At 43.4% G+C, this 14043-nt stretch overlaps 2 protein-coding genes across 4 annotated transcripts; both read right to left on the minus strand.

The window, feature by feature from the left end:
• Nucleotides 1-1266: 1266 nt before the first annotated feature.
• LOC112879837 (protein translation factor SUI1 homolog) lies at nt 1267-3698 on the minus strand. Its single transcript, XM_025944251.1, has 5 exons — nt 3558-3698; nt 2116-2191; nt 1810-2021; nt 1634-1687; nt 1267-1541 (listed from the first exon to the last, which is right to left on the minus strand). Exons 2-5 carry the CDS (start codon nt 2150-2152, stop codon nt 1497-1499), a joined length of 348 nt encoding a protein of 115 aa, XP_025800036.1. The 5' UTR covers nt 2153-2191; nt 3558-3698; the 3' UTR covers nt 1267-1496.
• Nucleotides 2158-13578, minus strand: LOC112879832 (tyrosyl-DNA phosphodiesterase 1). 3 transcript variants are annotated; one of them, XR_003226186.1, is made up of 18 exons: nt 12996-13578; nt 12609-12800; nt 12238-12510; nt 11160-11378; nt 10705-10765; nt 10334-10410; nt 9999-10256; nt 9128-9217; nt 8364-8498; nt 7519-7668; nt 7058-7161; nt 6471-6524; nt 6287-6377; nt 6036-6113; nt 5805-5946; nt 5648-5729; nt 3558-3791; nt 2158-2191 (listed from the first exon to the last, which is right to left on the minus strand). XR_003226186.1 is itself a non-coding variant. In XM_025944245.1 (16 exons), exons 1-16 carry the CDS (start codon nt 13011-13013, stop codon nt 5656-5658), a joined length of 2016 nt encoding a protein of 671 aa, XP_025800030.1. In that variant the 5' UTR covers nt 13014-13562; the 3' UTR covers nt 5316-5655. The 3 variants fall into 3 exon arrangements, 1 of the variants encoding a protein (XP_025800030.1); XR_003226185.1 differs by having other exon boundaries at nt 3558-3794; XM_025944245.1 differs by lacking the exons at nt 2158-2191; nt 3558-3791 and having other exon boundaries at nt 5316-5729; nt 12996-13562.
• Nucleotides 13579-14043: the final 465 nt, after the last annotated feature.

Below are 14043 nucleotides of genomic sequence, written 5' to 3' on the forward strand. Positions count from 1 at the left end.
TACAGTAATCATCCGCTAATCATAGACTAATATACCTCATTAGATTCATCTCACGAATTAGCACTGGGGTTCTGCAATTAGTTTTATAATTAGACTTTATTTAATACTTCTAAATGACAAGATTCTCTTTGATATGACCCTTCTAAACTTTAGATTTCAGGAAACGAACACGCCCTAAGTATACATATTTGCACATAAAGTATTTAGAAACTTTTCTGATAATGATAATTTTTGTGCACGGTAGAAAACTACAGAAAGATTTAGTACCCTAATACATGGGGATACACATACTTTTGTGCACCGTATTTTTTTTGCTATTTTCGTGCACACCTTGTAGCTACAGTATTTTGGTGCAGAGAAAAACCATAAACTAAATGTCACAATAGAAAAAAAAATATGGATGCGGTGCACAGCTTTCTGGTAAAAATGAGGTAAATAGGACTAATAATTATTCGGTGCAGGAGGATAGAGCTGTAGCGGAGAGGGCAAGGGCAGAGATAATTCTAGAGAGCGCATGAAATTTTTTACTGCCAGAAGTACAAGCGGTAGGACCCTCTGCAAGCTTATCTCTAGCCCTTGTGAAGCCCTCGACGTTGCTCTCACCACACACGTGTCTACCGCTCTTAGATCCACACTTTCTTTCTTATTTTTCATGACCAAAATACACCTAAATACCGCGGCAGAATACTGCACGGTATCCGAGGTCATAAATCTTAACCAAATCGCAGCCGTACAGATAACCGGCGCTACCGCGCCCGGGGGCTCAAAATCCGCTCAGCAAATCCTGCTGGAATTCAGTTTGCCGACCCTTCTTGTTAGCGGTGTTCGTTCAGGCTCCATGACTGATAAAGGGAAAAGTCCATACAATTCAGCTGGTACCACTTTTTTTCTTCCACCTGATGCAACAAATCCAGCTGTTCTCTATCACAGCATTCCGATGATCACGCCCACGATATAAGAGCATTAAACGAGCTACCCGATTGTTAAGAAAAAAATTCTGCCGATGGTTTCAGCTATAACCCACTGAACATTCATTCAGAAAGCAGCATGAAACTGGCAACAACCAGAAACTACCGAGTACTGACCACACGAAAAGCACAGGTAACTAGTAGAAATTTCAATGGACCAAACACAACAGAAACTCTCCCATGTTGATAGACCTTGGCATGAAGCTTTGCAAGAAACATGGCAAAAGCACCCAGTAGACGTGAAGGCAACAGAAGTTGAGTGAAGCAAGTTCAGCAAAAAAGCATTTGACGCACAGCATAGCGAAATAGCATTTATTCAACCTTCTGATAGAGAAGCAAGCCATCGAACGATGGAGCCTCGTACAGGATTGGACACAATGGTAACAAGCATACAAGCAGAGAGGTGGCTAGGTTTTATGTGTATAGTAGAACGCACAGGCGTCGGCCTGCTTTTACACAGCCGGATATGCTCCACCCCGGATATATAGCTGCTTTGCATGCAGGGCTTGCTACGGACCCGACGGTTGCTCAGAAACCATGAATCTTGATATGTTCCTTCTTCACAATGCCGGCCTGCAGGACACAGCACAAGAAGGATTAGTCTCTTGCATGCATAATGCATCGCATTATCGCGACAGGCACAAGACAAGCAAAACGATCTCTACCTGGACAAGGAAATTTGAGACGTTCTTCCTCTGATCACCCTGGAGTTGAATGACCTAAACCAGCAAAACATTCGTTGGGATAAGAAGCTTGTAGACATACAAGGTTAAACAACACATAGGCATGATCCAAGAACACAAGTTTGGCCCAAAAAAAGAACAAAAAAAGAACACCATACCTGTCCAAGCTCTGGGTCCTGGACCACTGTACCATTGCAGCAGAACTCTTTCTTGAGATCTTTTAGGATCTTGCTGTAGCTGAATTCCTTCTTCAATCCCTGGACAGTAGTCAGACTCTTGCGACCATTACGCTGCTGGATGCGTACATGAACGTAGTCCTTTGATCCTGCTGCCGCACCAGAGTCCCCAGCATTGGCCTCAGCAAAGGGATCTGTACCATGTAACACAAATTATAATAAATTACCTGTATTCCAGGCATTGCAGCCCAAAGGCAACTGAGGAACAAAAAACTATATCTATCATACCGAAGGCAGTTGGGATCTGAATGTCAAGATCAGACATGAAAACTTGACTGGCGAGAGTGGCAAGCTACACCAAGAGCTGTCCAAATGAATGAAATAAATTATTAGAACATGCAGTGTAGACAAGCATATTGTAAATTCAAACATCTACATTTTCTGTGACACGCATTATTAAAATGACAGGACAAATTTCTGCTTGAGCCAGATAGGTAGACACTGAGAAACACTACCGAGTAGATAAAAAAACTGACTACACCTGATGCCATGCATCCACAACGAATCTAGGAGCAATTTGCACAGTTGTAATAAAATCTCAACTGTATGATGTAGCTTTTCCTACAAGCAAAAAAAAAAAACAAAAAAACACAGAAATGGGGTGCGTTCAAGAATTCAGACATAATCCCACCATGAGAGTATGTGACATGTCTATATTGAGATGCCACTGGCTTCTTATCACTGTTTGTGCAACTGTCTATAACGTGCCATTGTAATTTACACCTCATTATTCTTCTCAGCAGTTATTTATTCCTATAATCCGCACCTTCTAATCAAGTGATTCTAAGGTTAACTGAAGGCATCTCAATTATAGAAAGACGTCAGGGAAAAAAAAGATGTGATCGACTCATCAACATCTGAACTAAGGAAGCTACAATTAAATCAATAAGCCAAAACAGAAATTGAGCCATTGGAGGCACCATCTCCAGCCCTTTCAATTCCTATTTAGATTCTCTAACATACAAACAAACCTAATAAGCAACCCTTTGGTCTTTATACTATTATTAGCTTCGGCTCATCTCATAAAGGATGTAATCTAAATTATTTCCATCAAGCTTTTATTCTTTTTGACAGATATGTTCAAAATTATCCAACAAAATATCCTGAAACCGGAGCAAACTGACTGACGGAATCCAGGGCCAACAACTGTACCCAATCTGACTATAACCACTTGATAGCAAGAGAACAATCATCAAATCCAGGGCCAACAATTGTACCCAAACTGATTATAACCACTTCAAAGCAAGAGAATAACCATCATACTAATATCTAAATATAGTTCATGGAAGAATTATCGAACAAAATTCAATTTTTTATTGCAATTCACCCCCTCAAAGGGGTAAAAAGGATAGTGGCCATTTGTTCATTTATATGGCTGATTATAACGAAGGGTGGTATAACCTTCATAGAAGCAAGCATGATCAATACCATTTAACGAAATTACCTAGCACATATGCAGTGACATCATTCATAAGTCATAACTAAAAGAACCGAGACAATAATAAGAGTGAACACCACCCTAAATCCCAAACGGATTCTACGAAAACAACTAAGATCTTCCAACATAATGGATCCTAAACAGCTAAACCGGGACGAAATCACAAGGACACGAATAACAATCACATATTTCTTCAGAGAAATGGGAAAGGGGGAGGGGGTTCGCTGCATACCCTGGGAGGAGGTCGAAGAGGAAGAGATCAACCAAGAACTCGCTCTGGAAGATGTAGATCCTGATCAGGCGCCGGAAGTCCTTGGTGCTCCCTCCCTCTTCTTGGAGTGGATGCCTCCTATATATGGAAGGAGAAAAGGAGGGGAATTTATAGACGGGAGGAGGAGGACGCTCCGTGGTTTCTTGCCCCGCTTTTCCTCCTCGCTTCTCCTCTTTTTTCTTTTGGCCGCAAAGACTGCTGTTTAATGGCTGTCCTCGATTAGAATATTGTTCTGGATTTCTTAAAAAAAAGGATATTGTTCTGGTGTTATTCTGCGGCAACCACTCTGGTTGTATCACTGTGCCCGGCCGTCGAAGAGGTCGCACGAGGAAAACGAAAACACAGCTTGGCTTTTGTAAATAAGTTAATTGTCGCGTGCCTTATCATCTTCTGATCATAAAATAGAGAGAGAGTGCTTAAGACTTGGTTAACCACTATTGCATCATGGAAGGAACTACTAGTAAGTGGTGTTCTGCAACTTTATCCGTTGGTTTGAAGCAACTATATGATGTCTCGTTTGCCACATGAGTACTTAAATTAGTCATCTGGTGTTTTTTTTTTCGCGACACGTTTTTCACTAAAGAGAAAGAGTCATGTGGTGTTGCCACCATAAAATTTTAGTCGTGTAGCGAACCAGGACCCAGTCACAGGGAATGGATTAGCGCCAGCACCACAATCGCGCGCGCGCAGAGGATCCCAACAAGACAGCCGACGGGGGATTAGCAGCAGCATACGTAATTAAGGAGTTAATTAATTATTAAATTAGTAGTATTAACTAACTAATCGGACGGCAACAGCAGTGGCGGTAGCGTGCCGCGCGCCGGCGATCTCCCCGAATCGAGAAGCCGGACGGGTCGGATTCCCCCCAGCAGGCGCCCGCCGGGCGGAGGAGATTCGCGACGGCAACGCGACGGCCCGCCGCCCGCCGGTGCGCCTGCGCGCTCGGGGATAGGTCTTCACGTGGGTCGCCGCCCGCCGGCATCCTCTCCGCGTCGCGCGTTCTCTTCTACCCGTGACCGTGAGGGGCCGGGGCCCGCCCCGGGGGGTTGGCGTGGAGCCGACGCCGGGCAGGAGGATTCACGGGTAGCCGTCGACGGGGGTGGGTGCTGCCCGCCCCGGCCCGTCAACGTGGGCGACGCGACGGGGACGCGCAGGCGGGCTGGGGGTTGGGTCGGAGCGCGCGCGCGTCACGCGCCACCGTTTCGGCGTCTGGTTGGAGCGTGGGTGGCGCCGCGCCGCGCAGGGCCCGGGCGGTGGGTTCGCGTCGTGCTTGGCGTGGCGGCCTCATCCGGCGCCAGCGCTGGGGCGCGCTTGGCGTGAGCTGGAGCCGCCGCGCCGCGCCGACCGGACCACGCGCCACCACTGGCCGGCCGGACCCGGCGAAACGTGCCCGTCGCGGACGCTGCCGAGCGGGCCACCCACACGTCGGGCGACGCATTTAGCGTCAGCTGTTAGACTGATGATTCACGGACGATCTAGAGCCCGTACTAAAGTTGAGTGCTGCACTTATTAACACTCATACTCTTGCTAAATTTTTTAAATCTAATCTAACGTTTAGCCCCACCCTAAACCTTATTTAGCATTTCGGTTTGATCAACCAGTGCTAAAATTTAGCAGTTTGAGGCATTATTAACACTTAGATCAAACACGAGGTTAACAAAAGCAGCGGCAGCAGCAAGAATCGCGAGCCGGCCGAAGAGCACGCTACAAGGGTTGGCAAGCTTCAATTTTAGATCGCTCTTTACGGGAGCACGATGCCCCGCACCGAATAAATTCGATCAGGATAGACACCGCAGCAGCAAGCAGCCAATGGCATTTTGCGCACGCGTCAGTAGGACGGAAATATCCATTGCCACGATAAGCTGAAAATATCCAAAGTCTTACACGGCTCATGAATTGTCCACAGCTGGTCGACAGGAGAAGAGGAATCAGGCGCCTCCTCTAGAAGCTAATGGTTCGAATTGGAATCGGCCAGTGAGAGATCAGTAAACCGCTGGCTTCGTCTAAAAAAAAATGGCTTCATCGCCGGTTAGGAATCGTCGCCGGCATACCTTGTTAGCTAGCCATGACGCGGCCACACCGAACCATACACATCCTTCTTTGTGTACCTCCGATCCCATGACCAAGGGACATCTGGAAGTGGGGGGAATACGTTTTATGACCTTTACCAAGACCAAGTTGCAACAACATTCAAGACAGGCGGCTAACCTTCTGTGCCGTAAGGTTGTGGAGGGAGTTGATATGGCACAGGCAATCTGACAGTTTTCGTAGATGGTTCCGCTTCTTCGTCGCCTTTCCAGCAAAGCGTGACCAGCTTGGTCTTGATCGTCCTGCCAAGGGCGAGGCTATCCTGGATATACACATAAAGACGTGTGATGACAGGAAGAGATTTGCAGAGTAGCAATCACATGCCAAGAGCAAGGAACGATTTGCTATTACCAGGCTTGAGCGGCTCTTCTCCGTGCACGAAAATTGTGGTATGGACTCGAGGGTTTGGGGCAAGAACAACACACCTAACTGAAAAGAGGTCAAATGAAGATGCGTCAGCCATGATTCTATGATGATTATAGATCGTTCACAACAATATATGTAAACACTTCCTGGTCTTAAGTTGATCCTCGTTCCTTGTGATGAAACCAATAATCTTAAATGTCCAGAAAATATCATGAGCTCATTGTGTTCCCCGTTACCTCATAGGAGCGTATCATTAGCTGCGTGTTGTTCTTCTGCAGCGCACCCCAAGCAGCTTTGCTTAAATTTGATGAGGTAAGCAGAAGCCATCTGATGGAAATGGGCAAGATTTCAGATAATGATCGCACAGAGAAATACCAGCCATCTAGTCCTGGAGCGGAAAGAGGATGTGCAAAAACTTACGCAATATTTTGACCATTGTAGCGAGTAAAAGTTTTTATATGAGGCATAGCACGACTGGCAAATAAACAAGAGCAAATTGCTGTCAGTTCTTGTCAAATAGTAAACACTTGTACTTCGAAGAGAAGAAAAATTAAGATCTAAAAGTTGAGAATGCCAAGGCTATATAATTGATTGGGCATAATTGATTGGGCATATTGCCCACTTGAACAGGATACTTCAAAAAAGACAAGCAAATAAAATCATTGCTTGGTACCTGATTAAGAGTTTTGAAGATTGAGAGTTTTTCAAAAAAGGAAAAGGAAAAGGTTAAGGCGCCTGATTAAAGGTCAAAACACCAATCGTTAGTCCTGCAAACATGTGAGGTAAAACCAGATAGCCCAGAAATTCTTGTGACACAGGCCATATTACATCATACGAAAATGGTGGAAAAAGACTATGCAATGTGCAAAAAACTTGTCAAACATGTGGTACATGGTACTCAATAACTGGTACATAGCAATAGCACCCTACAGGCGGGGTAATCATCACCGGACTTTATTTGAATAATATCATAGCTATTCTAGTAACTGCAAGAAAAGAGAGCATACCAACGACCCACATGGTCTGCTTTCCACCTGGTCCAATATTTTCTCAAGAAATCCTTCTCGACATTCTTTTGAGGGCTTGGAATGCAACTACCAGCCGCATAACCCTACATATGAAGTATCAACCACAAACAAAGCAAGTAAATGTGGATAGGTGATATTATCATATTCAAGCTAAATACTAGAAATCATATTGTGCAAGCAGCCAAGCACTGGTCCAGACAATGAAACAATCAATTCAAGACTATAAGTTCTATTTTCTATGTGCTCTAGAGCACAGTACTGATCAATCATGTAATCATAAACTACTAACAGGTCGTCAACATTGGTCAACAATGCATAACCAGCAATGATATTTCATATTTGCCATAGTAAATACATACATTAAAGAATCAATTCATCAATTTCATGATGCAGGCACTAGAAGCAAAACTATCAAGCTTCTACAGAGCTTAAATTAATACCTCTATTGAGCACCTAACATCCTCCACTGTAGGCCAGACAATCAGTGGTTTCCCAATACCCAGTGGTGATCCATCGTCTGATTTACCAGCTGACAATGAGTATGTAAATTCACTCATCCATTTCTCGTCAAGTGATCCCAAGGAAGAAAACTGCATTGAAGAGTAAACCAATGCTAAGCATCCTATAAGATTTCAAGTTTGATGGGAGATAGTAAGTATGGAAATTGCATGCAAGAATGTAAGTCAAATTGTTTTGTGACAGCAGCGATAACATAATCGCTGACGGTCGCTCACCCCAGACTCGTAGTCTGAGGTTTGGGTGGTGGTCGTAGTCATTTCTGAGTTTTTTGTGGCACCTCTCTAAGTGATTAAATTTGTGTGTGTGTGTGTGTGTGTTGGGTGTAACTGGGAGTGGGCCTTTTGCCTCTCTCCCATGTATACTTTTCCTCTTCTTAATGAAATGACACGCATCTCTCTTGCGTTGTTAGAGAAAAAAAATATAATCGCTGAGGCAGTAAATGCTGATTCTTTGATATTGATCCTGCATTCCATACACTCCAGTAACACAACACAAGAAATTTTTCTTAAGCTTTTAATTGTGCATTATCGAAAAATTTAAGAAAGCTTCTAGGAACAACATTAGTATGCAGCAAAGTGCGCGGATCAGGCCATTCCTAATGAAAAACTATGACAGAACAACTAGCTGGGCACAAAATTTGGCATCATATCAACTCTGACTCTTAATTTTAAGCAATCCCATATCAAGATTCAAGAATTACTAAATATATTTACCACAGCATTTGCAGTCAAACAGAATGATAACTTGATAAGTAAACAAAACGTACCTGATAAACCAGAGGGGACTTACAAAACTGTTTTTCAAACATGCATTCTTCAAGGACAGTCCTAAGCTTCATATGGCCCCACTTCTTAATATTGGGCCCCGCATGATAACCAGGAACTGATCCAATCAACCTGACCTGCAAACAGCGTAAAATCAGTTTAAGATTAGATTATGATTATGTATAAAAAAGGACTAAAAAGATGGGCTACATGTCTGTTAGTGTGCATAGGTTTTCATGTATATCTGCTCTCAAGTTAATCCCATCAAAACAGAGCCACGCGTGCTCATGCTCGAGTGATGGTGTGCTTTTATGTGGACAGTAGGCTGTCTGTTCATGAAGTGGAGGAAGGTAGAATACCAAACTTGATAGCAAAGGTAATAATGAGTGAAATCACAAACTAAAATGGAAAAAATACTTTGAAACAATGAATATAGAACAGCCAAAAACCACTCAAAATGACAGATTATTATTCATTTTGCATGACAGAAACCTCACAAATCAGCAATCTGTGTGCAAACCTCACATAATCCAGTGCCAATGGTCATATGGTTAAGTAATTGCAATTATTTAAACGTGAACTGAACTTGGAGAGTCATGCTAACCCAAATGACATATAGACATAAGTGGTATACTGGTATATGGCAAAAATAGCTCTTTTGGGGCGTATTCATTTTTTTAAAGAAGACAAATGGTATTTATGGTACAGCACCGTGTATTCCACATCATAATTTAAAATATCTGTGAGGCCAAAGAATTATACTAACCATTGCGCTACTATAATCAAATCTCCTAAAGAATGATGCATTGATATTGACATCGCCAACCCCTGGGAGATTCACCCTGAACTCAGGCCACTGCATTGTCATGAGAACAATTCACTTCGCTACTTATCATAGACAATATGAGTTTAATAGAACTGCAGCTGCAGGGGAGACTAGTAAAAGAAAAATAATAGTCAGAAATTCAGAATTAAGAATAAGGATGGAATTTCTATAATCTAGACAGCTCCAAGATAATTAAATATGTTAGGATGAGTTATGGTGCTATCTATTTTGCATCCCTTCAGTATGTTGCCAACAATTCATGGACCGCTCTGACAACAATCATGAAGTGTGCATTCCCTCATTCAACAGTAACATATTGACTTCCTTTCTCATACTAATACAGCAGAAACCAACAAACACTATAGTTCACGAGCTCATTCCTTAAGCCAACTTGTTGAATAATGGACTCTGTTTTTCTTTCAAAAAAAATTCTGGAACCATTCCTGATTTTCAGAAGAATGCAGTTAATTAGTTCCATTCTCTATGATAAGATAGGAAACTGATTGAAATTCTAATTTTCATCCATATGTAAAAATCAAGATTTTAACTTCTAAACAACTAAAAAGTGAAATAAAAATCTGAAATGATAGGAAGTGAGCCTAGCTCAACTGATTGGGGGTGGGAGGTGTGGTTGTACATCCCAATCGTCCAAGTTCAAGTCCACATCAACTCAAATTTGGGTGCCTATTTCTTCCTCTTAATGGAAAACCATCTAGTTCCTCCTAGGTTAGATCTTACTGTATTTTAAAAGTCCGAAACAATGCTATAATTACATGTTCATACCAGCAGCAAACAGGAAATAACCTGCTACCTTAAGTGCACTGAGATAATCAACCATATCATTTTCAAATGGAACTTTTTTATTGATATCCTTTGCATCTTTCCAGGGGAAGTCTTGCATCCATAGCCCTTGACTTTTGTTATTCCAGTCAACATGTATCATATTTGCTGTGTGCACAACAACACGAATCCCTTGAGGATATACAAGCAGCATGGCCTTGGAATGATGTGTTCCAAATGAAATCGGGAGTGGAGGTTTGTGGAGGATCCAGTTTGCAGGCTTCATTTTCTGTCACCCAAACATGAATGTGAAATGAGAAAAAGAAACAAGCAAGATGAGATAAATGGTTTTAGCGATTTTACTACCTTCAAAAGCTCCAATGAAGCACCGTCTTCTCCATGTATAACTAGGACATGAGGAACTTTCCTCAAACTTGGACAGGCTGCGTAATGTAGCATCTAATTACATAATATATTTATATAAAAATGAACACTGCAGAAAAAATTAGGAAAAAAGCACATTTATATTTGACCACATGGTATATCAAACACAATATAAAGAGCATGAGTTACCAAACTCCACGATTAAAGCCATATTTCTCTCTAAAGAGAATTTATCATTGCATCGGAAACAACTTTAGCCCTACTTCCCTTTAACAATGCTTTATATTTCACCTGAAAATCAGGTATCATAAAAATGAATATAAACAGCCTTACTTGTAGCATAAATAACTTACCAGTAAGCAACCAATCAACGTCCACCATATAATCTGAGAGAACTGCAAGAAGCACTTCACCCTAAGGCAAAAATTCATGGTATGAGAACTAGTATTCTTCTCAGTTGAATGTGGCAATATTGGAAATACAGTGTGAAAATGATAAAATATGGAAGCAAAATTTCAGAAAAAATCGTGAAGAACTGCAGACCAGTTGAGCTCTTTTTGCTTGTATTTGTACCATATAGGTTATCCTTGAGTATATGGTGGTGAAAATGAGGGCATGGTGTGCAAAAGTGCTGCAATGATTGCTTTTAGAAGGTTAAGGAATTAGTTCTAACTTCTAAGGCAACAGTTGTCTCAACAACAGATGTTATCTGAATATAGCTGTAACATGACATACTAAGTAAAATTAGCTGAATGAGCAAAGCATGTGATTTCCACCAATGATTCCACATAGGTTGAATGAGCAGTACCTGTATGACATCCTGAACGGTAACTGACGAACTGTTAGCCCATGATGGAAGACCCTGGACACGCATAAGGCGAAAAGTCAAAGAGGGCACATCATTTGGAGGACCGACGGAGTGCATTCTCTCGTTACTTCTCTTAGAAGACCCAGCACTGTCAAGCAGACTTGATGTTTGACCAGAAGCCATGTCAGAAACAGTTGTGCTCTCTTCTGCAAAACTCTCCTGATTATATAGCACATACAAAAAGATATGTAAGAATCAAGATATTACACCAATTTGAATCATTTAATGGTGTACTGCTGATTTTACATAGGGAACGAAAATAGAAATAAATTCAAATACTCTGCAAGCAAAAGGGATGAGCAATTGAACACTATGTTTAGGAGTCCACCCTAGTGATGAAAATCAGGAAACTGTTTATGATGTGCAGAAAAAAGTACTTCTGTTCCAGAAAAAAATACTTCTGTTCCATGGTTCATTTCCACCAGTATATGAGATCATGATCTACTAGATTTCAAAGAACAAGAAGATTAATACGTATAATCTTACATATACAAGAATATTCGGCTACAGTACCAAGAGATTCATCATTCATTATCAGAACTTAAAATTTAAGAGAATTACACCCCCCCCCCCAACCCCCCAACCACTAGACTAAGCCCTGGAGCATATGGATTAAGGCATAGCTTTATTCCCATTAAGAAAGCTATCTATATGAAAAATCAACTGTTTTGGCATATTGGCCTCAGTTGATCAACACTTTGATAGGAATGTGTGTGTTTTGACCTGACCTAAGTATAGACCAAAATAAGCAGAGTCAGACCATAGGATTACCCCGCACACTATTCTTGCAAAGGTCACTGATTGGCCCCAGATCAGTTAAAACAAACATTGCATACATTGATGGGTGAGTATATTGCCCAGAACAAGCAGAACCTAAAATATATAACTGCAGATAATAACAAATTAACAACAGGACATCAGCCCAATTTAACTCTCACAAAGACCATGGATTGGCCTCTTGTCAGTTAAGCAAACATCAAACAGATGGATTGTCAACAAAAATAGAATGTTAGCTAACCTGTAGTGTTCTTGCCAAAGCCTCATCTTCCATAATCTGCCGATTCCTTTTGACAGCTGCACTATCTTCCTCACTGTGCCTCTTTCCCTTCTTTACGCCAATTGAACCAATTGGAACAGAGCTTTTATGTTCATCAGCCATATCCATGTACTTCATGAAATAATCACCTGGAATCAGTTCCAGGACATCGTCGTGTGTAATCTTGGCTTTTTCTTGGGCACAAACCTTCTTCCTCTGCCCCTCTGATCGGACAACGATAGGATTTGGTCCTTCCTGCAAATTCATTACAACAGCTTATTTTCCAAACTAAAAGACAATGAAATGTGGTTTTGCGGCATCGTCAGCTATCCCCAAAATTTTATCATACTCACCACTATGACTTCAATGGAGCCATCTGCAGAGGCATGGAGGCTCAGATGCTTGCGGCTGATCCTCTTGTCGGCGATGACCAAATGATTCCTCCCAACGACATTGGAACCCTCGAAGATGGGGATGGTTGATACGGATCCGTTAGATGAGCCAGCACTGTCCTTGGCAAGGGGAACCAGAGTGCCGACCCTCACCTACAAAACCAACGCGCCACATATCACTTCAACGGAATGCAACACATCGTCCATAAATTCCTGATGGATGAAGGGAACCCATCGAACCCCAAATTTCGCCCCGAGCTCGGACCGCGTAACGGGCCCAATAAATCATGATTCAGAGACAAATCGCTGCAATGTATTTCGCGCGGAGAGATAGAGGCGGTAACTTACTCGAGACGCGGACGCCATGAGGGAGGTCCGGGAGAGGGGTTCGAGCTTAAACCCTAAACCTCCGAACTGTAGCCATGGCTGCCTAATGGCGTCACATGACGAGAGGGGGAGAGCTCGTGCGTAGGCCTGGGCATAAAAACGAAACCGAGCCTGTCACCGAAGAAGCCCAGTATGTTACAGGCTTACAACCCAGCGGGCAGCGGCGGCCCAGCCCATTACCAACAAACCCTATCCCTAGTCCCTCTGACCCTCTCCGTCTCACGGTCTCAGACTCTCAGGCTCCCTCCCAGCTCCTCGAGTGCCTGTGCTGTGCCCTGTGCGCCTGTGCCTCCAAGGCTCCGACGCCGCCGCCGCCCGCCGCCCCTGCGCCCCCGGGCCCGCCGCCGCCCGCCGCGCCCCCGGGCTCCCGCCGCCGCGCCCCCGGGCTCCCGCCACCGCCCGCCGCGCCTCACGTCCGCCGCCGCAATCTGCAATAAGTTGGTAATAGAAAAAAATCAATAGCATCCTAGTGTTACATTATATAAAATAAATTTCGATTCTGCAGCAACTGCAGATGGATTGAACGATCCGAAACCGGTGCCATTTGCCTACGGAATCATTTAGACGCGGAAGACGGAGACGAAGGCTGCCTAGAGACGAAGGCTGCAGCCCGTAGGCAAATGGCACCGGTTTCGGATCGTTCAATCCAAATCCTGTAGAAAGTCCTAATTCTCATTTAGAGCCCGGAAGAAACAGATTATGGGTCTATATGTAATTACGGTGTTTTCCGTGGAAACATTGAGAATTTTCTTTTGCTCCCCGGACCCTGAAAAGCCTTTGGAACTGGGATTTTCCTGGAGCAACCTGCGAACTGCCGCTTGGGTACCGGAAGAGGACTCGGGAGGGCGCTTTACCGCATCTGGCGGCGCTGCGGCGGCTAGCCGAACCTAGAGCGCGAGCGGTGTCGGCGTTGGAGCGAGCGGCTTGTCCAGGGGAGGGGCAGAGCGCCGCGGCGGCTTCGGAGGTATTGCGAAGAACTGTGCGTGATTCTCGTAACCCCTAATTCCTA

The sequence above is a fragment of the Panicum hallii genome, chromosome 2, assembly GCF_002211085.1.
Source record: "Panicum hallii strain FIL2 chromosome 2, PHallii_v3.1, whole genome shotgun sequence".
NCBI classification, from domain to species: domain Eukaryota; kingdom Viridiplantae; phylum Streptophyta; class Magnoliopsida; order Poales; family Poaceae; genus Panicum; species Panicum hallii.